This window comes from Corylus avellana, chromosome 5, assembly GCF_965113065.1.
Source record: "Corylus avellana chromosome 5, dhCorAvel1.hap1.2, whole genome shotgun sequence".
In the NCBI taxonomy this organism is placed as follows: domain Eukaryota; kingdom Viridiplantae; phylum Streptophyta; class Magnoliopsida; order Fagales; family Betulaceae; genus Corylus; species Corylus avellana.
In genome coordinates this window covers 22817703-22843295 of record NC_142494.1, presented here as the reverse complement: position 1 = coordinate 22843295, position 25593 = coordinate 22817703, and the positions used below count along the sequence as shown (strand labels likewise).

Genomic DNA, 25593 nt, shown 5'->3' with positions numbered 1-25593 from the left:
TGTTTTTCAAGAAAAGTTCTTAAAGAAAATGCTTTTACCCAACCAGCTTCAAGTCGATTGGGAATATTACTTGCTGGGCTTTTTCGCTTGTCCATTTTATTTTCTTTTCCAAGTCAGGAAGAGACGAATAAGGAGGCCAGATGCTTTTTTTTTTTTTTTTTTTTTTAACAAGTAACGTAAAACTTTATTGAAACTTTATTAAAACTTTTTCTTTTTGGGATTGGTTGTTAATGGAAAGCGAGCTAATGCAAAAAAGTTGCTACTACTCACCAAGAGAATAAAACTATTGAGTATTAACATAATGAGATATGGCTTATTAGCTTCAAAATGTGCTACCTCCTAAACCTTTGGCATGATAGAACTCTTGCAAATTACCTTGTACACCTCTTACTCTTCATTTTCCTCTCTTCTTTTGTATGGCAGCAAGCATAAAGAAAAACATAAAACATTTACTAGGCAGTGTCAGATTATCACATCACACACTCCCAATCACCACCTCACTTTTTCACCTGAAAGAAAAATGTTCAAATTTTGAATCAATACATTTACCTTTTAAGAATGTTGTTCTGTAGGACATATCCGGTACTAATTCTTTTACATGAATATTAAAAGATATCAAATATCTGGGAAATGCTTACCACACAAACAACAGACAATTCATTGCACTACAAAACAACCAACCATTTCACTAACTGTAAGGTTTACACAACAATGGATGTAAGAATTAGATTCAAGCAAGCACATAGACACTTGTACAAAATTCTTAGAAGAATCGCAATGAAACTAGCTTGGAAGAAAGGCATCATCTTATGAGTGTCAAACTACCAGCACAGCCAATGCCGGTAAACAAAAGATATCCTACTAAGAGATTCTAACATTATTAGGCATACAAGGCTACCAGTATTTTATAATTAGACCTTTCTACTGATGATGGTACATATAAACCAAAGGGTAATGACGATTTTGAGTAGAATCATTGATCTATATTGATTGACAAATGCCAACTATAGAATTGAAACAACATATGCATAAAAATAATAGATAGCATCATGCATGCAGCACAAGAACCCAAGATCAAGCTTGTCACCACAGCATTCTGTTATGGAGAGAAATCAATTGCAACACAAGAAATCCATTTGATTATGCGCACGTAAACTTGGATGATAACATAGAAAACTAACCATTTGTCAACATCTCATTTCCTGGTTTTATCTAGAACTTCAATGTATCTCTTTGGGATTCCATACTGTTCAATCAGATGTTTTGCTAGGTCATCAATCACGCCGCCTTGCACCAAAACCTCATGACCTTTCTTACCTGAAAAGAGAGAAAATTTGTCCAAATTAAGGTCAACCAAAATATGTATTCATTTGAATGCATTTGCCACATAAGATGAGAAGTCAAGAAACAAGTCTCTAATTCTTCCTGAGGTGAAACAAAAAAAGATGAAGGCACTGAGAATTACAAGATCAAATATTAGGACACAATATTGATGAGCTGTAGTGACTGGATATAAAGAAAAATCAAGTCACTAAATTTTGCACATAAAAAGAAGTTTGTCTTAATTCTTTCAAAGAGAATAGAATTTTTTATTTATTTTTGATAAGTTCAAAGAGAAGAGAAAGTGGAAGCACTATAAGGTTTAATAACAGATTTCCACAAAATTACAAGTTTATATAGTTCCTTAAAATGCTTTGTGCCGAATTCTGCCCCAAATGAACAAAAACACTTAAATAGAAAATCGAATATGGAACATCTCACTGTCTACAAAGTGTTAACCACCACCAAACATGATATTCTCAATATTATCAAGACTGATAAGATAAGATACCTGGTAATTCTGTCACTGATGTACTGCAAGCAAACTTTTTCTGAAGCGCAGATGCCAAGGCTTCAGCATCCATCAAAAATGTTTCCATCCCGGAAAGTTTAGTAACCTTCTTGTTACCTTGCCGTCGTTCTGTCAGTATCTGAATTGCTTTCAGAGCACCTTTACGAACAATTGACTCACTTCCTCTTGTCACAACGTGGTGAGCTTGCATCCGGCTTATAAATGCTGACCCTACATCTTTTTTATGAATTTCTGTTGGGTATGTTGATCCTTTTTTAATAGCCCCCTTAAACAGTGCATCACACAATATTGCATCGAGTACCACTATAGTCTTGTTTGTGGGCTTTACCAGATTTTCTTTCTCAATGTATTTGAAGACAATTTCGGTGGCTTCTGAGGCACTAAAAAGTTTTCCCACATCAGCTCCTACAGAAGCAAAAATGGGATTGACATGTACACTTGGTTTATAGATCTCTGCCACTTCAAGAGTTTTACTTGACCGGCTTTCATTAGCAGCAGCATGATCACTGACCTGATCATTTTTCTCTACTTGCCGTTTCTCAGGCTTGAAGGATGAGTAATCCAAATGTTTACGGTTAATGGAAAGTAGCATAACTTCCTTTTTGTACTTGTCTTCTTTTACAGAAATCTGACCATGTAGAATCATCATAAAGCAAGAAAGAGATAAGTAAACAGTTCACTAAACAATTATTAGTGAGAATAACTAGAAAGCATGACACACAACAGGCCCTCGAATATTAAAATATAGAACCCTGTCTCTCTCTTGGATTCACTTACTGTTAATTCACAAAACAAGGTCATCAACCACTTTTACCCCTAACTGAAGGCTTTTGAGACGAGAATAGTTAAGTAGAGAAGAGCATGGGGTTCATCTACAAACTCAAAAGAAACAGATCGTCAAAAATATATATTGCCATAAAGATCAGCATATATATATATATTTATCTGAGCTCAATTTACCATAATTCTTTTCCTCCCAAAATTTATTATTACTATCAAACCAACAAAATGTGGAAGAGATCTATCAAATTATTACAAAAATCTCAAGCACAATTCTTCAAAAAGAAGAGTGAAAAGTTGAGGCTAACAATATATTTTTAACATTTTAACTTGGTTGTTTACACATGTTTCCAGTATCAAGTGAGATCTAGAGTTCACAATGTCATACCCTCTAAAACTTCCTATTTGTGGTTGCATTGTTGCATACTAATGGTTCCAGTAAATAACTATCATATCACACATCTTGTAGCTTCTAAAGCCCTACCTACTACATCCACTTCCCATTTTATCTTGATCATGTTATCCACTACATTTTTGTTATTTCTTTGAGCATTCACAAAATCACAATAGTCTCAACAAATTTACTAGCCAAAATAGCTAAAAAAAAAGAAATCATCTTTCTCTATTTTAGCTATCCACTTTTTCAAAGCACCCCCATCAACCTAAGCATTTTAGCTATTCACTTTCACTATTCCATTTAAATATTTTTTTTCAAAGATTTCTTTATGTTTTATTTATTCTAAACAAAAACTATTTTAACTATTTTAAAGAGAATTCAAAAAAATAATAATAATTAATTGAAAGCTTTGTGATCCAGATCATCTAGAAATAAATCTTGAGAGGAATCCAATAACTTCCCGACTCATCAAGAACAAACGGAGCTTCTTTGTTGGCAAAAGAGACAACACCTCTTGCTCCACTACCGAAAGCCAATGAATTGTCCTCTCGGACCAGAACCTCAGCAAGGCCGGCAGGTTTAGGTCAAACCCATGGCTCGAGCCACCACCCTTGGAGAAGGTCAAACTTGATATTGCTATGCCCACCATCGTAGTGGCAGCACTTGTGGGCCCCCAAGGCATGCCAGTTGGGGAAGGTCTTGTGGTAGATGGTGCAACTCATGGGTCCTATCACTTGTGCACGGGCACCGGCGCCAGATGACGTTGATGGGTTGTTGTTATTGTCAGTGGTGGTGGTGGTGGTGGTGGGCTAGGAGGTCGGTGGCTGGCCTTTGTAGCTGCCCAAGGCTTGGTACAACGGTGTGGGACGAGAGGACTTCACTGGTTGGTTTTGGTGTTCTTGCTTCTTCCATGCGAGAGAAGGAAAGAGAGAAGAGAGTAAACGAAATAGAGAAAAAAAAAAAGGAGAGAGAACGTCACGAATTTTTTTTTTTTTTTTTATTCTTTTGGTGAGTAGACAATGCTTAGCAAATTTGCTGAGAACTGTTCATACTCGAAAAAAATTTCAGCAAAATGAAGAGGCTGATGGGGGTTTTTTTTTTGGTTTTTTTCAGCAGTTTGCTTCACCAAAAAGCTATTTTGGTAAGGCTACTAGGAATGCTTACCTACAATTTTCCACATCCAAGCACCCCGCCCCACCCCCCCAAAAAAATTAAAAATAAATAACCCAAAAAGAAAGTAAAAGGAGAAGAAAAAAATTCAGCTTCTCACCAAGTCATCATGCATGCATCATCACATGACAAAGAAGCAATGAACTTAGCTGGGTCACACTTGCAAATGTATCACTTATGCATAAATCCATACACTCACAACAGCAACAAAACAAATAGCTACAAAAGCAATATCTCAGACTTCAAGGTAAAAGACAATATTACACAAGCTCCCACCTAGTACTTTAAATTCTTACGATGTGGAACAAAATGACCAAATAATTGGCGCATTATTGACTTCCACAACTGTAAGCATGCACATTGTGTAGATAGGACTTTGCAATCAAGAAGAATTCTAATTCACGTTTCAGATATCATACCCCTTTAGCAAAACCAAAATGACAGATTTGGAATTTCATCCCAACACATCACATGACTCCACTGGTAAAATCATTGAACACAAACTATGAAGTTCCAAGTTTTATATAATTAAAACTGCCTTATAAGCACTCTGTTTCTAAGAGGAAATAAAAATAATAACTCAAGGGAAGCAGTAGGAGACACACCAGTCCCATGGATGATTTAGCTTGTAACCACTTTGATAATTTCTTGTAGGATGATTTCTTGATGTCTAAAGTGATTCCTGAAGGCCTACAAGGCAGTACATGGTTTGACCTACACCACAATAAAACAGCAGCAACTATTAGATATTTAAGGAGAGATACACTACAAACAATGACCTAATGAAGTAATAACTACATATGGAAATCTGGCAACACTTTTGATCTTGAGAACAAGAATACATTAACAACATGCAAAGTGCCATATACCAGTACCACATGAGGCAATTCCATATTTTAAGCCTGTTTTACTCCCAACCCCAAAGTATTCGTTTTTATTCTTACCACTCCCCACCTTTCTTAGTTGAAAAAAAGGTTCTAGACAACCATCATAGAGGACATGATATCTACATGGTAATACAGTGACCAATTTTTTAAGAAATGAAAACCAGGCTACAGCCCTGCAGAGTCAAACTCCTTGCACTTGGAATTCACTGGAAAGTGGAAAGGATAGACCACCTTTCATACATTTCTAGTGGTCCACACATTTGAATTTTCCTAAATGACCATAGCACTATAGACTATCATTAAAATTACAAACAAACAAAAAACGAGTGATATAAGATTCATAGTGATGAGGTTGTCGTCAATTATTTGGCAAATAAGGAATTAATCTGCAAAATTAAATACAGCTTGCACTGGAAACTGCAACTAACACACGGTGGGTTCAGTCTATACATTCAGATGATAAAGTAGCAACCAATAGCAAGATTGCAAGAAATTTAAACTCACTGGCTAAAACATTTCCCCCCCACCCCCAAACAACAAAAACAAGCCCCCAAAAAACCCTAGAAAAAAGTCAAAAAAAAACGAAAAAGAAATATGCATCCTTCATACCATAGTGTGCTTCCAGGCATGGGAAGGTCTTTGTCTTTAACTGTTGTATGCAAGGCCTGCAAAAGGCACTTATCCAAAAGGCTGTCCACATCCTCAGTAGATAGAGTGTGTTGATCGTTTGATTCCTCAGAAGAAACATTATTTCCTACCCTTAAATCACCAATGTCTGCAATTACTTCTTCAGCAGTATCATTCTCAACATCAATCTGTGTTGATGAACTCGAAGGATGATTATGTTCGGACAGGATATCAGTTACATCAACAGGTTCACCCACTTCGTTGTTATCATTGCCATTCCGTTGACCATTAGAAGCATCAATAGCACCTTCACATGACTCAGAAGTTTGACAAGACTGCAGTATAGCAGGATCCTCAAATACAACATCTTCTAAGAAGCCAGCATTCGGGACATAGTGGCCCTCAACTGATTCCCTGCAAAAGAGTCCACAAGAAGTCAATCATAAAGTCGTTTACATTCTAAATCAGTCTCAAATTCAGGATTCCAGCTATACTTGCCAAAGTAAGTCATGATAATAGTGAGTGATTCTTAATGCCTTCCCACGCAAACCAGCTTTTAAGGCTTCAGTGCTGCTCATAGCGGTCACCCCAACCTGCAGCAAGATAAATCATATATAAATATAACTTACTTTTTGATAGAGTTTTCCGGGTGCTGGTATGAAAGCATATTTTGTTAATTTCCCAAAAAAAAATTTAAAAAGAGTCAAAAAAAATGCTTACTGCAATTGGAGCAGGATTTCCAGGGACTTTAACTGCCCATGGTTCCCCAGCTAGAAATGAAGGTAAACCTTCAGCAGGTACACTAATACCAGGAAACATCAAATCTGCCCCTCCAATGAGAAATCGTGAAACCTCACCCCCTTTCAGCATGAAAGCAGGCAAGAGTTCAGGGACATTCCAGAGAGCAAAGACTGCATCCAGCAAAAACATCAATATTCAGCAGAGATATTTCAAAAAGCATTTTACACATTTTATCACTTTGACATAACACTTCTTCAATTCATCAGCACCGATTGGTGAGTTTAGCAGGAGATTATGTTTCCCAGTGTTCACATACTATTCTATTCAAGTAAAAAATAATGCATCCTATTTTCTGGTGTAGCAGCAAAAATTGTGGCCAAGTTGTAGTTCATTCATAGTAAGCAACCATCACCATTATTCCTTGATGAATAGCTATAGCCCATCTCATCCTTCACTTTGTAGTAGGTTATAAACGCAATTCATTTCTTACCATCTTTCTCCGGTGAAATTCATAACACTTTAAAAGTAGGACCATATAACCTCACTATAGATGCACATATTTTCCGTATTCAATGAAGGTTCGCAACAGAGAAAGCACACCAACTAAAAAGTGTGTCACTCATGTCTCTAGACAATAAATCCAACAACTTGATGCAATCATAATGATGAGCACATCCAAGAAAAACAGATTATATAAGAGCAATTACACTTTAAACTGCGTCATTAGTAAACTAATATTGGACAAGAAAAATGATCACTGAGGTAATGTTAGATATTCGAAAAACAAACAAAAAGAAAGAAAACAAAACCAGTTATTGACACTGGTCAAATACCTGTGGGATATATTTCTTTGCCTCGCCCATCAACATCAAAAAACATAGGGAATCCTCCTTCTACACCATATACATGGACTCGATTTTGAAACTTTGCAACAGTTATCTCTGCCTGATATATAATTGTTAAATAAAAAGTACAGTTATTAGTACATAACTAATAGATTCTTTCAGTTCCTATAAAGAAAAGGGAACTGAAGACATGAAAAAACTATGCTAAAAAAAAAGGCAATCAATCTTGAACATTATCATTTTCCCTTCACTCTTCACACAAAAAAAAAAAAAAAAAGAGTTTGTTCTTGAGGCAACATGTTTTCAATCAAAAATTGGATCTACAACTACAAATATGCAGGAAGAAAAAGCATTACTACTTTGCTAAGATAGCATTGACCAGGACACATAATTATTTAAACATTGTCCATCTAGATAGTAATACTCTTCAGAGTCTGAAGTTCTATAACTTCGGTTAGAGTCCATAGAAACCAAGACTATATCATGTTTTGAAGCGTAAAAAAAAAAAAAAGCTTGTCAGGGTTAGCTCGAATGGTCGCCCGTTTGGTGTAATACCAAGAGGTCAACTGTTCAAGTCTCCTCAATTACCTAATACATGGTTCTTGCGGGCGGGTTCGTGTATTCGGGATTTTACCCAACAGGGATATCCAATTACAATGGGCTTACTTGAAATGCACCAAAAAATGATTCTTAACATAAAATTGCATATAATTATATGTTAAGAGTTCATTAACATAATATTATAAAACTCATATGGCATATCCAGACATGCCCCATTGTCATTAGAAATGTACAAGCCACAATTTGAGCCAAACCCATTACACCATATACGGAAATGGTAATATCCATAACAAAATGAACTTCCGCTCGGACATACCCACCGGCATGGCACAAACAAACAACAACAATAACATGAATACCCCAGAATCAAAATTATCCGATTTACATACACTACTAACACCCAAAACCAAGTAGCCTAATTTTTTGGACTTAGCATACCGTATGGGCACGAACATTGAATAATAACATGAGTATTCAGAACCAGAATAATCCCATTTTGTAGTCACGGTAAGCATTCAAAAAGATAACAAAGTTGATGCCAAATCCAACAAGCGCAACCTCACTACCAGAGGATATTCAAAATTCTAATCAACCACAAAAATAAAAAACCTTGGGAGGAAGCAAGGTGTCGATATCGGCATCGGAGGCTCTACGAAAGAGGTCTTTGACGGTTCGTCTAAGCTTCTTCCTGTCTGCCCCCGACAGTCTTTGGTGTGACTTCGCCTCCACTGCCTTCTTGAACATTCTCTCTCTCTCTCTCAGTCTCTGTGTGTGCGTAGGGATGTTGAGGGATAGGAAAGTTCCGGAAAGAAGTATGGCGGTGTGTAAATTTAGAGAGAGAATTTTTTTTTTTTTTTTTTTTTTTTGGTAAGAAACTCTGTAACTGTTTAAGCATAGTAAATTGAGTTTTTTTTTTTTTTTTTTTTTTTTTTTTCTTTACATATCGTATAAGGAGAAGAAAATTGAGGATCCGACCTCCTTCATGATACGTGGTGATTCCTAACCGATTAAATTTTTTAATCATATAAATAATACTTTTTTAGTATTATTGTTGTTATAAGTTATTGTGCTACAATTAACTAGTCTAGAATGCACATATTCATCATTTTTTTACTGGTGGCTATGTCATACCACTATTATTGATTACAATATATATATATAAGTCATTTATGAAGAAAACACAATGATAGACGATGCAATTTAATCAGCATGTTTCAGTCTGTCCAACAAGTCTCTCTCAAAAGCTTCTAAAAACCAACCCAAAACACGCTAGAGTTTCTTTTTAACACACCCACGCACACTATTCCGAAAAGAAAACGAACTTGTGCATCATGCTAGCTTCATGAAATCAAGATAAGAGTTTAGGAATATTATTCTTATAGCCTTAAATCCCTCCTTCAAGGGGAAGGATAATGTTAGACATTCTAATGAATTCTTTCCAAAATACTTCCCAAATGATGTGGTAAGTTTTTTTTTTCCTTAAAAAATTTTTATTCTCTCTCCTTTGAAAATATTTGAAGGAAAAATAGTATTTACCACATCATTTGGAAAGGATTTTGGAAAGAATCTTTGGGACACCTAACAGCCCTCCAAGTGGAAAACCTCCTCTCTCTCTCTCTCTCTCTCTCTCTCCTAGGGTTTATGGATGAATGCGTTGTGAGAAATGAGGTGTGGCTAGGGTTTTCCTACCCTAAATCCCGTTGCTTTTCGTTTTGGATGTATCTAATTTACATGAAGAATGTCTTCTTTCGAACAGTTTGTGTCTTGTTCAAATGGCAAATTTAGATCAAGTTTAACATGGCACATTTGAACGGCATTCAAACGACTTTCCTCGTTCAAATTAGCACCTAATTCCAAAAACTCCCAAGTGTTTTGCATCCCTTTTCTTTTGTGGTAGTTGTAAATTTGTAATAGAAGATGTGGAGGGTTGTTATCTTGTTAGTGGTATGCGTTAGTTGTAGTAGTTATTATGTAACTACATTTTATATATAGTTGAAGGGAGGTAAGAAATTATTTTGTCGTATACTCTTGTATTTGTCCGACTCCAAGTGGAAATTTGTATTATGGTTACTCTCATTCTAAGATTATCAATTTATTTGAATTATTCTCTTCATCGTCTTTCATACACTCTGACCGGGACCCATCAAGAGGCGAGGAGTCTTTGTTAGGCTATGTGGAGCCTGACTTTGTATAAGACCCGGTTCGCACCCAACTTGCTTCGACATGGAAGCCATACAGTTTAAATAGGGTTTTTTTTTCAGGCTTAGTACATAGAGTGAAGGCACATTTTGTTGTGTTGACCCAATTGGGGGTTTTAGTTATGGTCACTTCTAACTATGAGATTTCGTACGGATGTGTTATTTGATAGAATTCATAATGAAATAGAAATATAAATAAATTGCGGAAATAAAATAAATAAGAGACAGATTTTAACGTGGTTCAGTCAACGACCTACATTCATAGATAAAGCCCAAAGGGCTACATTAAGCTCTTATTGAATGATTTGTTTACAATACAAAATGCTCTATTTATAGAGCTTACACATAAATGTAATCTTAATCAAATCCCCTAATTTATAGTGATCAAATCATAATCAAATCCCTATCTTTAAAGCCATTCAAATATACTCTAGCATTATTGACGTTTCTTGTATTGTCTCTCTTGAAAATAGTAAAACTTCACTGAAATTCTGTGGACGTAATTCTTAGTGGTGAACCACATAAATCTTGTATTTGTGATTGCTTTTTTTTTTTGGCATTCTTCTTAATTAATTTTTGCCTCTCACTGCTTCTAAGAAATAGAATAGATTTCCTAACCATCTTCAGACATACGAGAGAAAGAGGAGACATCTTCCAGCAGTAGTGTTCGCCAACTTAATGCTTAATATACAAGGAAATAAACGTATCATAAAAAATTTCCCTCCACATTCATCACTGTAGGGATGGTTTAGATTAGCAGCAGTAATATTATATTGAAAATACTCCATCAGCTTTTAAATTAAAGAAACTTGTCCAGTTTATATTTCATTAAAGAAACCTGTCTTGATAGCTATCTAGCATTTCGATGACAATCCAACGGCTAGCATTAATTGGCTACAAAATTGCCTTGACACAAAAAAAATAAATAAGATAAATAAATAAATAAAATGATGGAATTCGACCCGAAAATATTATGCTGATACGCTGACTAGCTATATTGTGCAGACTATTATTTGGCCACCCACCTCAAAGAATCGGTGATTGCACTGATTGGCTTGTATTGACGTTAGGATCAGACTTTTACTCAATATGAAAATTCAAACTTAAAATAGAAAATTGATTTTGTTTATGCTGTCCAATCTGCTGGCGTAGCTTGATTTTCATAGCAATAAAATCAATGGTCTCTATCAATAAAAAATAGACTTTTCCAGTTCTGATCAGGCCTCTTAACATAAATAGTTATTCATTTGATCAGCCAACTTATGTCATTCGAAGGGTTGAATATAGTTGGGCAGAAAATTGAATTTAGTTTATTTAATCATAAGGGTTGGCTTAAGCGGTAAGAGCTTAATTTAGTCTTGGTGGCATCTCCATCTGGTATAAAATTTGAATCTCTTTGAGTGCAAACAATTTCTTAGGACTAGGTCCACCGGCAAAGTCAAAGTCTAAAACGGGTCCGGGTTTTGTCCGACAAAGGTAAGTACACGACATGGCCTTGCCTTTAAGCAAAAGGTTAGGTTATGGTCAAAGACGATGGATAGTCAAATAAGGGTTCCTTTAACAAAATCTGAAGTCAAATGCTTCTAACGAGCTCCAATAGTCAATATTAACAACTCTAGATTCATTGTAATTTAATTTCAACTTGCATAATAATTTGAAGGACCAATTCTCTATGAAGCAACTAGCTAGGCTTTATTATCTCATTGGTTTTCAAAATAAGAATTCCCGGCTGGTTAGTGCATCTACGCCAGCATTATATTAATTTCTTTTATATATTTACGTCAACTCTCTGGAAGGTGTGCTTTGTTGAATTATAATATAGCCAGATGGTGGACGCTTGGGAATCACAGAACAAGAACGTGCACTCAGACAAGAAGATAGTTCGATAGATCTCCCCTATAAGAATTTTAAAAGTTCTTCTTGTAAAATGTTTTCTATAAACCAAGAAAAAGTCAATGAAGATGTTTTGTGGAAATAGAGTAATTTGAGAAAAAAATTGGGTGAGAACAAATTAAATTAATCAAGCAAGTGATCTCATAAGTTTTCCCGGCACCACAATTCTGCAGTTCTATTTGTTTCTTTTCTTTCTTTTTCTTTGCAAATAAATTTTCATGCCTAAAAGATTTGATAAAACTCAACATGCATCTGAAATACTAAAACAAGCTAATTAATTGATTAGCATAATCAATATAGACAAAGACTTGTAGCTTTGAACTGACTACAATTTTATTGAACTCCATCTCATTACAGCCAACCAATTTAAACTGACTAAACCAGTAATGATGAATAATGAAGCTGACACCTATTTTTTTCACCTGATGAACTCAAGTACAACAATCCAGGGGAGCTGGAGGAGAGAGATAATTAAGAAATTGTTTTGAGGCTCTAAAGACAGATTTTCACCTCCTTCGACTGTGAATCCACCATAAAAGGTTGGAAAGGGAATTCCCATCATCATGTACCTTCAACTTCCTGATATTGTTTACAGCACTTGTGTAGTTGTAGATACCATTCAAAGCATAGACAAAGTCCTTCCAGCTTTCTCCCACTCCACTCAAGCTCAAAGACGGGGATGCCCACTCAACAAGTTCTCTCACAAAACCAGCGTCAGGAAACAAAATCTCTGTGATTGGTGATATAGGAAGAACCTGAATTCCAAGCCTGCAGGCTTTCCACTCAGCCGGAGCAAACCATAGCTTGGTATCCCTCATGTTAGCCCACAAAATGCCCACCACCCTATTCTTCCTGGTAAATTCTTCCCCATACATGTCGTCGTCCTTTCTCACATGCCACCATGTTTGGGCAGACAGAATTTCCAAAGCAGCAAGTGTTGACCCAATGCCCTCAAGATGGTTGTCTTTATAGGCCAATCCCAACAATGCAGCAGAATAATATGCATTCACTGCTTCACTAGTGCTCTCTTGATTTCGGCCGTCCGAAAAATTAAACAGCCCTGCAGCCCAGGAGTGTAATTTCCAGGGATCAAAATTTCTAAGCTGAGGATAATACGAGTAGGAAGATGATCCCAGGCCTAAGTTCATGTAATCTGCCACGAGCGAATAAGCTTGTGGCTTATATTGCCTCCCCCATGCAGGGTCAATCTTTGCAAGCACTGCAATTGCATAAACAAAGTACCCCAAATGAAAATGATGATCATTATATATTCCAAACCCAAAATCCTCAGAGGAACTATTGGATCCTAGTTTAGTGACAAGACCGCCCCATTGCCTTTCGTACAAAAACCCATTGCCACCATAGTTTCCATCTAACCAAGGTTGAATTGCATTTCTCAAGAACTTCGCCACCAGTGGAATTGCCTTGGGAAACTTCACTTCCTCTGCAATCAATGCCAACCTCGCTGCTCTTGCAACTGATTTGCCATAATAATATGATGCTGATGTTGATATTGTTGTTGAATTCAGTGCATCAACATCTTCGCGAAGCGCGGAAACAATTTCAGGAAAGTGTTCCCTCTTAATTCCTCCAATGGAGTGCCAAGTCACTGGAACTGGTTCTAGTTTCAACGCCCATGAATCTCCTATAACACCCACTAGATCACCATCAATGCTTTTGTACTTGAAACCCTCTAAGACAGCGTTCCTTGACAATAGTTGGCTATGGAGAGGGTGTGCAAGCAGCAGCAGCTGTCCTTTTCCCTTTCTGTTCCATTTGTACTCCAAACGAAAGGGCTTAGTCAATTCCACATGGCCTGAAATTGGATAACATGAGCTGTATTTATCGAGTATTGCCTCGTGTTTTTCCTTGGAATCCGGCAAGATAGCAAACCGTATGACTCCAGAGAACTCGGAGGAAATGATCTGAGATATGCTATGAGTGAAACTTACAGGCGCTGAAGTATAGAAGAGCCAAGTCTGGGTGTTGTTGAGGTTGACAGTGTGTTTGGTGAGAGAATCATCGGAAGATAACGAGAGGATGGCATGGATGGTTGAAATGGAAAGATGTGTAGTCCTGCGAGTGATAGTACTAGAGGTCAAGAAAGGGCTTCCTCGAACGAGGAAGAATCGGAGATTATTGGAAGGAAGATCCAAAGTGACACTGAGATCACTGTAGGAAGAGATTCTATGCCTTGTGTTTGGAATGGCAGATCGGCTGGTTTTGTTCAAGGAAGTGATGGTGAGATCTGGGACGAAGACTTGGCTGATGAGGGAGGAGTTGGACAAACGAGATGGGTAGGAAAGGGAAAGAGAGGAGGAGGCAGATTTGATGAGATATGGGTGGATGTATTCGGGTTCGTTACCTTTTCCGACAACAAGGTTTTGGAAAAACGAGTTGGTCGGAAGAGGAGCCGAGAGCAGACGGGGTGAGAAGAAACGCAGAGGATTTGGAACTACTGTTGATTTGGTTACAGGGAAGAGAAATGGAGTGGATGGCTGTCCATGAGATGCTGCTAATGCATTACACCAGAAGGAGAGGGACAAGAAAAGAAAGAAACAAATTGATAATGCCATGATTGCAGGTTTTGAACTAACTAATGGAAGACTTATATATATCGTGCTTGGGAGGTGTTTTATTGATGGGCAATTTCTGATGAAATGATGAACAGTGGACGAAGGTGGAAATGAGAATGGAAATGGTATTGATAATGAACTCCGATTAGGGCGGAAACATTTCACAAGTGAATCTAATTTGAGCCGAATACAAACCACAAAGACATAGTCTAATTCATTTTCTTATTTTTCATTAATAAAATAGTCTATAAATAGACTACAATTGATACCATGATAACACCTACAATATAACATATCAAATATTCAAATAAAGCTTTTTTTTTTTTTCTTTTTGATAAAATATTCAAATAAAGTTAATTCTAAATAATTGAAATCTATTTTAACTCAACTATTAATGGATGGCAGCCCTGTCTTATTCAAAAGCTGCAAACCAAGTGGTTGAGGTTGACCCGATTGAGCTGGGCATTTCGTCGAGCAGTTCGTCTACGGAACCGAAGCAACAGAAAACACAGAGCCGGTGGGTGAGAGCGCAGTAGGATGGATGGGAATTTGGGACGGGTCAAATTTGGGTTTTTCACTTTAACGAAAAAATATAAATGATGTTAGGGACCTTTGTGGCCCGTCTGAAGGCTTGGACTTTTGGTTGATGCTTTGGGAGCCGTAGAGTGCTTTCTTTCACAAAAAGTGACGGGGTGTCTCCAACGGCGGGAGTGCGCTTTCAACGGTCGTGAGACCACATTGAAAAGGAAGACGACAGCGTTTAATTAATCAGACGACCTGTCGTTTGACTGGGATACGACATGCGATTGTCGTTTAGAAAAGTGAACCTACGACTTGGCTCGTCCGTTTTTGAACACGAAAAGAGAACCAGACAAACAGTGCCACGTCTTATATAATATAATGTTTTGCGATTCCAAAGCAAATTGAAACATTCATTATATACTGAGCAAAATTACACTTTTAAATTCTTCTTTTAATTAATTAATGAGACATCATAAACCTATATCCTTCCAAAATAAAAGGCTCTATTTTTTTTTTTTTGGACATGAAGAGAAGGCTCTATATCACACATATATATAGAGCCTTTAAGTTAATTTAAAAAAATATAAATATTAAAAGAGTGTTAATAACATGGCGCTATAAATATTAGTTTGTGAACGGTTGATAGGGTCTGTTAAAGCTGCACATTATCGTGAACATGTAATTTTTTGAACAAAATTTCTAATAATTAAATGCTTAAAGTAGTGTCTAAATATGTATATTAATGTGAGACAATTCTTGTGCATGTGACACTCTCGGGAGGTTATAGATTCCTTTGCATTCGAAGGACAAAATCAGCATCACAAAATAAAACATGTGTGGTTGGTTATATTGGTAGAACACGAATTTCCCGTTTGGGTCTTTTTTGACAAGCAATGAACATATAAATAGTACAAGAATTAACGTACTTTTATCATTATTATTTAATTACCTACTATATAACAAACTGTATCCTTCCAATTCCATACTCCTAACAATTATTAATTAAGACAATATTAATTCCCAATATTGTCTAATACTTGTTGGAGCAGTCTGAATAGCAGGAATCCACGTGACTTCCCACTTCATGCAAATCTGTCACATGAACACCACAATATGAGATTCTTATTTTACTGAAATTGTTTCATGAATTTTGTACACATAAATTACCTACATGATAAAATAAAAACCATTGAGAGAGAAAAAAGAATATATTAAAGCTCGATCCGTTTATTTTGATGTAAAATGTTTTTCGTAAGAAAATGTTTTCATTTAAATTATATTAATCTATAAAATTTAATTTTATTCGCAACATAAAAAAATATTAATATAAAATATTTTTAAAAATTAACTTAAAAGTTTGAGTTCCGACAGTAAGAGGCCCGACGGAGGTGCGATGGCTGTCCTACGAACTCTGACGATTTGAAAATGATAAACTCAAAAACTCGAAAAATTATACACGGTTTTAAAAAAAGAGAAATCATTTTACGAAAAAAAAAATGATATATGATTTTAAAAAAGAAAAATTATTTTACGAAAATTAATTAAAGAAACTTTTTCAATCAAACCAAAAATGTTTTCGGTCGACTATTATTTACCTTTGCACCAAATATTTTCTACAAACCATTTTACTTGCGTTGAAACAAACAAAACAAAGGGTAATATGCATGCATGGGAATGAAAATCTCATATGTGTATATATATATATACCTGCAGGCTTGAAGTTGGCAATCTTTGATTTTGCACAATTGTGAGTACAATCAGAGACATGAGAAGTTGGTAAAAATCTGCATTCTATCATGCACAGATCGAAGCAAACGGCAAAGGGAATAGGAGTGATTTTTAGTTTCAGCACACATTTTCCTCCGCACTTGAGAGCGCAATGACCCGTCTTTCTACCGAAGAAAGGCAAATGGAAATGGAGGGAGGCAGTAGGGTGATCAACGGCTTCCACCGCAACAAGCAAAAGCAATAATATCATCGCAACCACACCTTTTTTTGCACCACTTCCCTCCATTTTCTCCTCTATTTTCTTAATTATATTAATTACTCCCACTACTCGATCTCTAAAGTTTTTCCGGCTATCTGACGGTTGAATCTGAAAATTACCACTATTTATAGTGTAATTCGATCTAATCCGTCTATATCCAAATCATTAGTGATATTGCCCCATTTATTATTATTTTTTGTTTATGGAAATTTGTTGCCTAATAATATCTAGGCTAGATTTATGTATTTTATAGATCTGGTAACTTCTTAATTTGCTTCCTCTTATTTTCTTCCTCCTGGAATATTCTTGAAGCTTCATTTATATAAATCAGTCCAAGTCCAATGGTTATAAAGTGCAAGCTTATTTCAAACCATGCATTTCCATGTATCTTCAATATGCATGTATCAATCCAGGAATATAATTGGCTTGTACATCATTTATCCTGGATAGTGGATACATACTGAATTTTGTCACGAACGTGACATAAAACATTCACCAATGAAATCAAACATACTAAAAATATTAAACTATTTTTATTTTTTATTCTTTTTCGGAAATTGATAATTTTATTCCACAATCTGGCCGTAAGATCTCAAATTTATAGCTTGATCCCTTATGGCTTGGACGACCCGAATGGAATCTCCCTCTAGAATAATGTCCTGTAGACCCAAGTCCTAGCTAAATTCCACAGCTTCCAAGGCTGCCATGGCTTCCACGATCACTTGTTCTTTGAGAACGTTGAGCCTCTTACTTAGGGCAACAATGACAAAACCACTACAAAAAATTTGATGTTTTAGTGACGTGTGTCTACATCAACATTTTTTTTTTTTTAACACGTCACTATTTAGTGATGTGTTAAAAATTAACATGTCACCAATTTAAAAAAATCATTAAATTTTTTTTTCAAGAGGGAGAAAATTAAACCAAAAAAATGAAAAAAAATAATAATAAATAAAAATTATGATGTGTCAAATGTTGGCACGTTGTGTCATACGTGTCGGTATGACATGTCACAACTTGGTGAAGTGTCATACTAACATGTCGCTACTTGGTGACGTGTTATACTGAAACGTCACCACTTGGTGACATGCCAAAGTGGCACGTCACTATTGGCTGCATGGGGAACCCCAATATATATATATATATATATATATATATATATATATATATACACACGCAGGCCTAGGCGTAGATTTACAAGAATTAGGGTGTAATTACTGAGACTTTAGACTTTAGTGACGTGTATATATATATACACACACATATACACGTCATTAAAGTCCTAATAGTGACACCCTGATTTTTGACCTGCCACACTCGTACATCACTACTCACACGTCACCAAACATTAGTGACGTTTTTGGGCCTTAAAAAATATCACTAATAAATGGGTAGTCAGTAAAAAATAAGTTTTTTGTAGTGTATAAGAATAATAAAAGTACGTAATTTAATTTTAATATGTTCATTGGTGAATGTTTTATGTCACATTGGTGACAAAACTTAATCAAAATGTATCCAGGATGAATGCTTTAGGCTCCGTTTACTTCAACGTAAAATGGTTTTCTTCGTAAAATATTTTCAGGAAAGCCATTTTCCCTAAAAATATTTTTCGTCGAAAACATTTTACGGCGTTTACCTTGCACACGGAAAATAATTTTTTTTAATATCTTTTTATATATTTTTTTTTTCCAATAAGGTCCCCGCTGGGACATGCACGGGACTTGTTCGAGACCCCGTAGGGACCTACCCGGGACCTCACCGGAACTTAACCGGGACTTGTCCGGGACCTCGCCAAGACCTACCCGGGACTTGACCGGAACCCGCCCAGGACTTGACTGGGAATTGACCGGGACCCGCTCGGGACTTGCCCGGGACCTCGCCAAGACCTGACCGGGACCTAACCGGGACTTGCTCAGGATTTGACCGCGACCCCGCTAGGACTTGATCAGGACCCGCCAGGGACTTGCCTGGGACCCTCCCGGGACTTACCCAGGACCCCGCCGGAACTTGACTGGAACCTCGTTGGGACCCGCCAAGACATGACTGGGACCCGCCTAGGACTTGCTCGGGACCTGCCCAGGACTTGACTAGGACCGGCCCGGGACCCGATCAGGCAAGTCTCGGGCAGGTCTTAGGCAGGTCCTGTCAAGTCTCGGGTGGGTCCCAGGCAAGTCCTGGGCGGGTCTCAGTCAAGTCCCGACGGGTCCCGGTTAGGTCCCAAGAGGTTTGGTCAAGTCCTGAGCGGGTCTCAATCAAGTCCAGGGTAGGTCCCAGGCAGGTCCCGGGCAAGTCCCGGGAGGGTCCCAGTCAAGTCTTGGGAGGGTCCTGCCTGGCTCCCGGGCAAGTCCTAGGCAGGTCCCGGTCAGGTCTCGGGCGGGTCCTGAGCAAGTCCCCGGCAAGTCCCGGGCGGGTCTCGGGCAGGTCCCTGGCGGGTCCCGAGCAAGTCCCGGTCAAGTCTCGGGCGGGTCCCAATCAAGTCCTGGGAGGGTCCCGCCGAGGTCCCGAGCAAGTCTCGGGTAGGTCCTGGTCAAGTCTTAGGCAGGTCCCGGTTAGGTCCCGGTCAAGTAACGGGCAGGTCCCGCCGAGGTCCCGGGCAAGTCCCGGGAGGGTCCCGGGCAGGTCCCGGTCAAGCCCTGGGAGGGTCCTAGGCAAGTCCCAGGCGGGTCCCAGGCAAGTCCTGGTCAGGGACCGAGCAGGTCCCGATCAAGTCTCTGGCAGGTCCCGGGCAAATTTCGGTTAGGCCCCGGGCAGGTCTTGATCAAGTCTCGGCGAGGTTCTTGGCGGGTCTTGGGAAGGTCCATCGATTTAAGAATGAGATGCTCATAGTCGGAAAATGGTTTACAGTTTTCAAAATCGTAAACAATTTTTCGAAAATTAAAGAAGAATTTTCAGTCAAAAGGAAAATATTTTCCGTTGACTATTATTTTACGTCGAAGTAAACACCGTAAAATACGGAAATCATTTTTTAGAAACCATTTTACGTCGAAGTAAACAGAGCCTTAATCACAAGTCATTCCTCACTAGATACATATTGATGATACCTATATATATATATATATATATATATATATGGAAATATTTGAATTCGAATATAATAATTGAGAAACATATGATAGATAACCATCTTCATAAATAAAAGGCATTTATATCGACATAATTATGTAACTATAGTACTATTGTGATTTTTTTTTTTTTTTTAATATACTATTGTGGTCTTTCACGTGTACAAGAACAAATTCAATGGACTTGGACTGAAAAAAAAAAAAAAAAAAAAACGATCTTGCAACGAAATTGTAAATATGCTCTTCCTTTTCTCATCAAGACAAGGCTTGGAGTGATTCGGGAGGAGACGTCTCAGAGGGGCGTTCGAGACATGTTACATATAATTCTTTTAACATTTTTTAATCATCTCTTTTTTAATAGATTCATTATTGAATTTGTGGACTTATGTAGATTTCACATAAATTTAATAGTGAACCTTACGAAAATAAGTGAAAATTAAACGAAAAATGATTTTTATCATTTCTTAGGGGCATCCAAGGCAAACATGGCGCTTTTAGAATGAGATTAATTGGGAAATCATAGTTTAACTCAAGATAGCTGTTTGGCGTAGTGAACGAAGCATTGGCGTTTTGTATGAAAGGCCGAAGATAGAAAGATCTTTGTAGAGGAGGCTCAAAGGCATCAAAATATCCTGAATTTGAAATGCAAATATCTCTGAAACGCTCTCGCCAACGGCCTCGTGGCTATGGAAGGGGGCCTGCCTCCAAATCTCAAATGGTACAACTAATTTTGTATTGAATGATTCTTGGGTGCTTGATTTCGAACCAAACCCAATCCCCATTGTTGGACAACTTTCACTCGTATGTATATCTCTTACTCCATATTTTTTTAATAGAAGGCACTATTGATGAATATACCATAACCTAGAAAGCTAATATGATTTGTCTTGTATGTTTTGTGTCTATTGTTGGCTAAATGGTCATATGGGTAGTGTTGGGTTAGGTCAACCTGGCATGACTTGTTCGCTAAAGAGGTTATACGGGTCATGTCGTGTCAACCCTTTATTTAATGGGTCATATTCGGGTTGACCCTTAATAGGTTAGCGGATCAAGCGGGTTGACACAAACCCGACACACCAACCTGTTTTGCCGCCCCTAGGATTAAGGGTGGACAAAATATTCGATTGGCATCTACCAACCGCTTATCGACTTTCAGTAGTCGATAGTCAGAATAAAAGAAATTGTTTTGATGTCGTTTTGATTTAGTAGGCGATATAATTTTTATTTCGTGGGTTAACCGAAACATATCGACTTAACTAACCCTGACTCTCAATAATTTTTTGTTCAACTTGTTATGCCCAAAAACATTTCAAATAAACATTTGTTTAGCCCGAAATAAAATAATTTGAGCCCCAAACTATCCATTTTGGCCCAATATAAAAAGGCAACTACTAAACAACTTAACCAACCGACATTTAACCTTCACTGAGTTAACCGAAATAATTGCAAAATTTATTCCTGTTGGCATGAAGTCGGTTGATTAACCAACTTAACTAAATTTTTTTTGTTCGGTGAGCGAAGATACTCTTATGGTCACTAATTTAAGTGATACCTAGTGCTAGGAAGGATAAAGTTTGTAATAATGTAATTATATATATATGATGTAACTATAAGAATAATAAAAGTAGTTTAATTTTAGTATGTTCATTGGTGAATGTTTTATCACATTCGTGACAAAAATTAATGAGAATGTATACAGGATGAATGCTTCAATTACAAGCTATTTTTGGATATCATATATATGGAAATATTTTTTTTTTTTTATATGTTCGCACAAGATGGGAATTCAACTAATGACCTTCGTTTCATGATGCGTGGTTCCTTGCCAATTGAGCTACCCTTGGAGACGGAAATATTTATATAATAATAATAATAATAGAGTAATGCTAGGGACCATCTTTTTATCCTCCTAAAGTTGATGTGGCTGTCAAAATCATCATTGGATGATTCATCTAAAATTTAATGGTAATGTTAAAAGTCATATCAACTTTAAAAAAATAAAAAAATGATAAAAAGATGATCCATAGCATTGATCAAATGACCATTTCTATAAATAAAAACATTTATTTGTGGTCTTTATTTTTGAAATAAAATGATTAGCTTGCACTTTATAACCATGCGTACAACAAGTACAAATTCATTGAAATTGGACTTAAAAAAAAACAGCTAAACACGATCTTGCAACGATATTGTAAATGTGCTCTTCCTTTTCTCATCAAGACAACTAAGTTTAGGATATAATTTTGCTTTCCCTTTCTAATTCTCAAATCAAGGCAACTCTAATACGGTTGGCTGGATTTATTATGTTACCTAAATTAAGGTTAACAAATATATTATATAAACGTGTACATTTATATTGTTTTGACATATATATATATAAAATAGAAGAAAATGGAAGAATTTGAAATAGGAGGAGAGCCAGCCATCTCCCAATAAATGAAGCTTCAAGAATCAAGAATCAAGAATCTAGGGAAAAGGAATCAAATTAATAACTTACCAAATCTAAAAAATACATAAATCTGGCGTAGATATTACTCAACAAATTTCCATAAATAAATAAGAATAATAATAAATGAGTTGATAGCCGTAATTAATGTTGACATAGACGGATTAGATCGAATTACTCTATAAATAGCGGTAATTTTCAGATTCAGCCGTCAGACAACCGAAAAAACTTGAGAGATCGAGTGGGAGTAATTAATAAAGAAAATAGAGGAGAAAATGGAGGGAAGCAGTGCAAAAAAAGCTGTGGTTGCGATGATATTGCTTTTGCTTGTTGCGGTGGAAGCCGTTGATCACCCTACTGCCTCCCTCCATTTCCATTTGCCTTTCGGTAAAAAGACGGGTCATTGCGCTCTCAAATGCGGAGCAAAATGTGTCTTGAAACTAAAAATCACTCCTATTCCCTTCGCCGTTTGCTTCGATCTGTGCATGATAGAATGCAGATTTTTACCAACTTCTCATGTCTCTGATTGTACTCACAATTGTGCAAAATCAAAGATTGCCAACTTCAAGCCTGCAGGTATATATATATATATATATATATATGAGATTTTCATTCCCATGCATGCATATCACCCTTTGTTTTGTTTGTTTCAACGTAAGTAAAATGGTTTGTAGAAAATATTAATTTGGTGCGAAGGTAAATAATAGTCAACCGAAAATATTTTCGATTTGATTTAAAAGGTTTTTTTAATTAATTTTCGTAAAATTATTTTCCTTTTTTAAAATTATATATCATTTTTTGAGTTTGAGTTTTTCATTTTTAAATTGTTAGACTTCTATCGGAACTCAAACTTTAGGGTTTTTTTTTTTTTTTTTTTAATAAAATAACAATCTCATATTATGGTGTTCATGTGATCACAGATTCGCATGAGGTGGGAAGTCACGTCGATTCATGCTATTCGGACTGCTCCAATCAGTATTAGACAATAATGGTTCTAATGTTTCCTAAGACATGTATAATTGTATTAGGAATATTGTCTTAATTAATCTTTTAGGTCAAGAAAGTCCGAATTAAATAGACTCAGCCTATGGAGTATGGAAGGATAGAGTTTGTCACACAGTACTACGCAATTAAATAAAAATAATAATAATAAAAGTAGGTTATTTCTTGTTCTATATGTATAAATATATGTTCTTCATTGCTCGTCAAAAATACACGAGGAAATTCATGTTCTACCAATATTCCCAATCACACATGTTTTACTTCGTGATTCTAATTTTGTCTGGTGTTAAAAGGATTCTACAACCTCTCCATAGTTATGGAATTTGTTCGGGGTATCTCACGTTCTTTTAGTACATTTTTTTTTTAATAAATATATTCTTCATTGATAAAAAAAAAAAACATCAACCAGAAGTAATTTGTTCACTAATTACAATAATGTAGTATAAGTTGGAATTTCCTTAAGTCAAACATTATTTATGACATATTTTATGGCTTCTCTAGCCAAACCATGATTAGTTACAGAATTTGCATCCCTTTTAATATGTCAATTGTACATGATCTCAACAAAAGCATACGTTCTTGAATCACAAATGCATGTTTTACTTTGTAATGCTAATTTTGTCTGGAATCTACAACCTCTTCAGAGTGTCACATGTATAAGAGTTGTTCTATATTAATATATATATTTAAACATTACTCTAGTCTCTAGATTTTCTTGAGAATATATATATATCTGTTCATAACAAATATTGAAAAGCTGATTTTTTTAATAATTAAAGAGGAAAAACTTTGTATACACAGAGCAAATCATAGGATTTAAGATTATATTGCATTAATACATTACACGGGCAAACCCCAAGGCTTTTTTTTTTAGCATGTCCAAGAATTTTGAGTTTACTTTCATACAACATAGAGCGATTTATAATTTAGACCACATACATGGTATAATTTTTTATTTATTCCTTTTTCTTTATACGGCACGAGCAATTTGTTATTTAGGCTAACTACTATGACTAATTTTTTATTTGTTGCCAAAAAATTTATCCACCCCTTGATTTTTTATTTTTGGTTTAAAAAATAGTTTTGGTTTAGTTTTTATTTTAGTTTTTAAGAGAATAAGGGTATTATAAGAATATAATAAACAAAGTGGTTTTTTAGCACACCTTAGTAGTTTGATGTATTACTTTAGCACACTTTAAACATTATTGGGCTTTTTTAAAAATGGCGGTTAGTTGAGAGAGTTTTTTTTTTTTTTTTTCCTTATTTTTATTTAAGGAGGCCCAGTTCCATTTTTATCGAGACAATTAATTGTTAATTTTATGATGTTATCTAATTAAGAATGATGCTCTTAGGATATTCTAGGGGAATTTAGGGGTTCAGTGAGTGAAAATACCCTTACCGTCACCGATTTAACTAATACACAATGCTAGGAAGGATAAGGTTTGTAATAATGTAAGTATAAGAATTTTGGGCTACAATATGCCCGAAACTACTACAATATTTCAATAGTTTTCTTGAGTGAGGGCTTAAACGAACAAACCAAACCAACCAACTCTATAACATCATGTTATTAATTAACACTCTTTTAATATTTAGGGAAAAATTCACTTTACCCCCCTGAAGTTTTAGGAATTTTTCAATTCGAACCTCAATGTTTAAAAATTAGCAATGTGCCCCCCTAATGTTTTAAAAAATTTTAATTAAGACCCTCCGTTACTAATTTCTGTCTAATTTGACGAAAATCATTCCATGTGCGTCTCGCGTGGGATTTTGATGCCTTCTATTCCAATTTTGCCCTCATTAAAACCTATAAAATTTCGTAATTATCCTAAATTTTATAGGTTTTAATGAGGGTAATTACGTAGTTTCATAGGTTTTAATAAGGGCAAAATTGGAATAAAGGACATCAAAATCTCACGTGAGACGCACGTGAGATGATTTCATTCAATTAGACGGAAATTAGTAATGGAGGGTCTGAATTGAAATTTTTTTAAACATTAGGGGGGTACATTGCCAATTTTTAAACATTGTGGTTCGAATTGAAAAA

General features: G+C 36.1%; 2 protein-coding genes across 2 annotated transcripts; both read right to left on the bottom strand.

Annotated features, from left to right (window-relative positions):
* Positions 1-243: 243 nt before the first annotated feature.
* On the bottom strand, positions 244-8680 carry LOC132183247 (eukaryotic translation initiation factor SUI1 family protein). Its single transcript, XM_059596650.2, has 9 exons — positions 8470-8680; positions 7288-7399; positions 6434-6624; positions 6212-6306; positions 5696-6127; positions 4805-4913; positions 1832-2480; positions 1182-1317; positions 244-509 (listed from the first exon to the last, which is right to left on the bottom strand). The coding sequence occupies exons 1-8, from the start codon at positions 8602-8604 to the stop codon at positions 1196-1198; spliced, it is 1845 nt and encodes a 614-aa protein (XP_059452633.2). The 5' UTR covers positions 8605-8680; the 3' UTR covers positions 244-509; positions 1182-1195.
* A 3602-nt stretch (positions 8681-12282) lies between these two features.
* LOC132181438 (glucan endo-1,3-beta-D-glucosidase-like) lies at positions 12283-15198 on the bottom strand. The gene has a single exon (XM_059594651.2). It carries the CDS (start codon positions 14525-14527, stop codon positions 12458-12460), a length of 2070 nt encoding a protein of 689 aa, XP_059450634.2. The 5' UTR covers positions 14528-15198; the 3' UTR covers positions 12283-12457.
* Positions 15199-25593: the final 10395 nt, after the last annotated feature.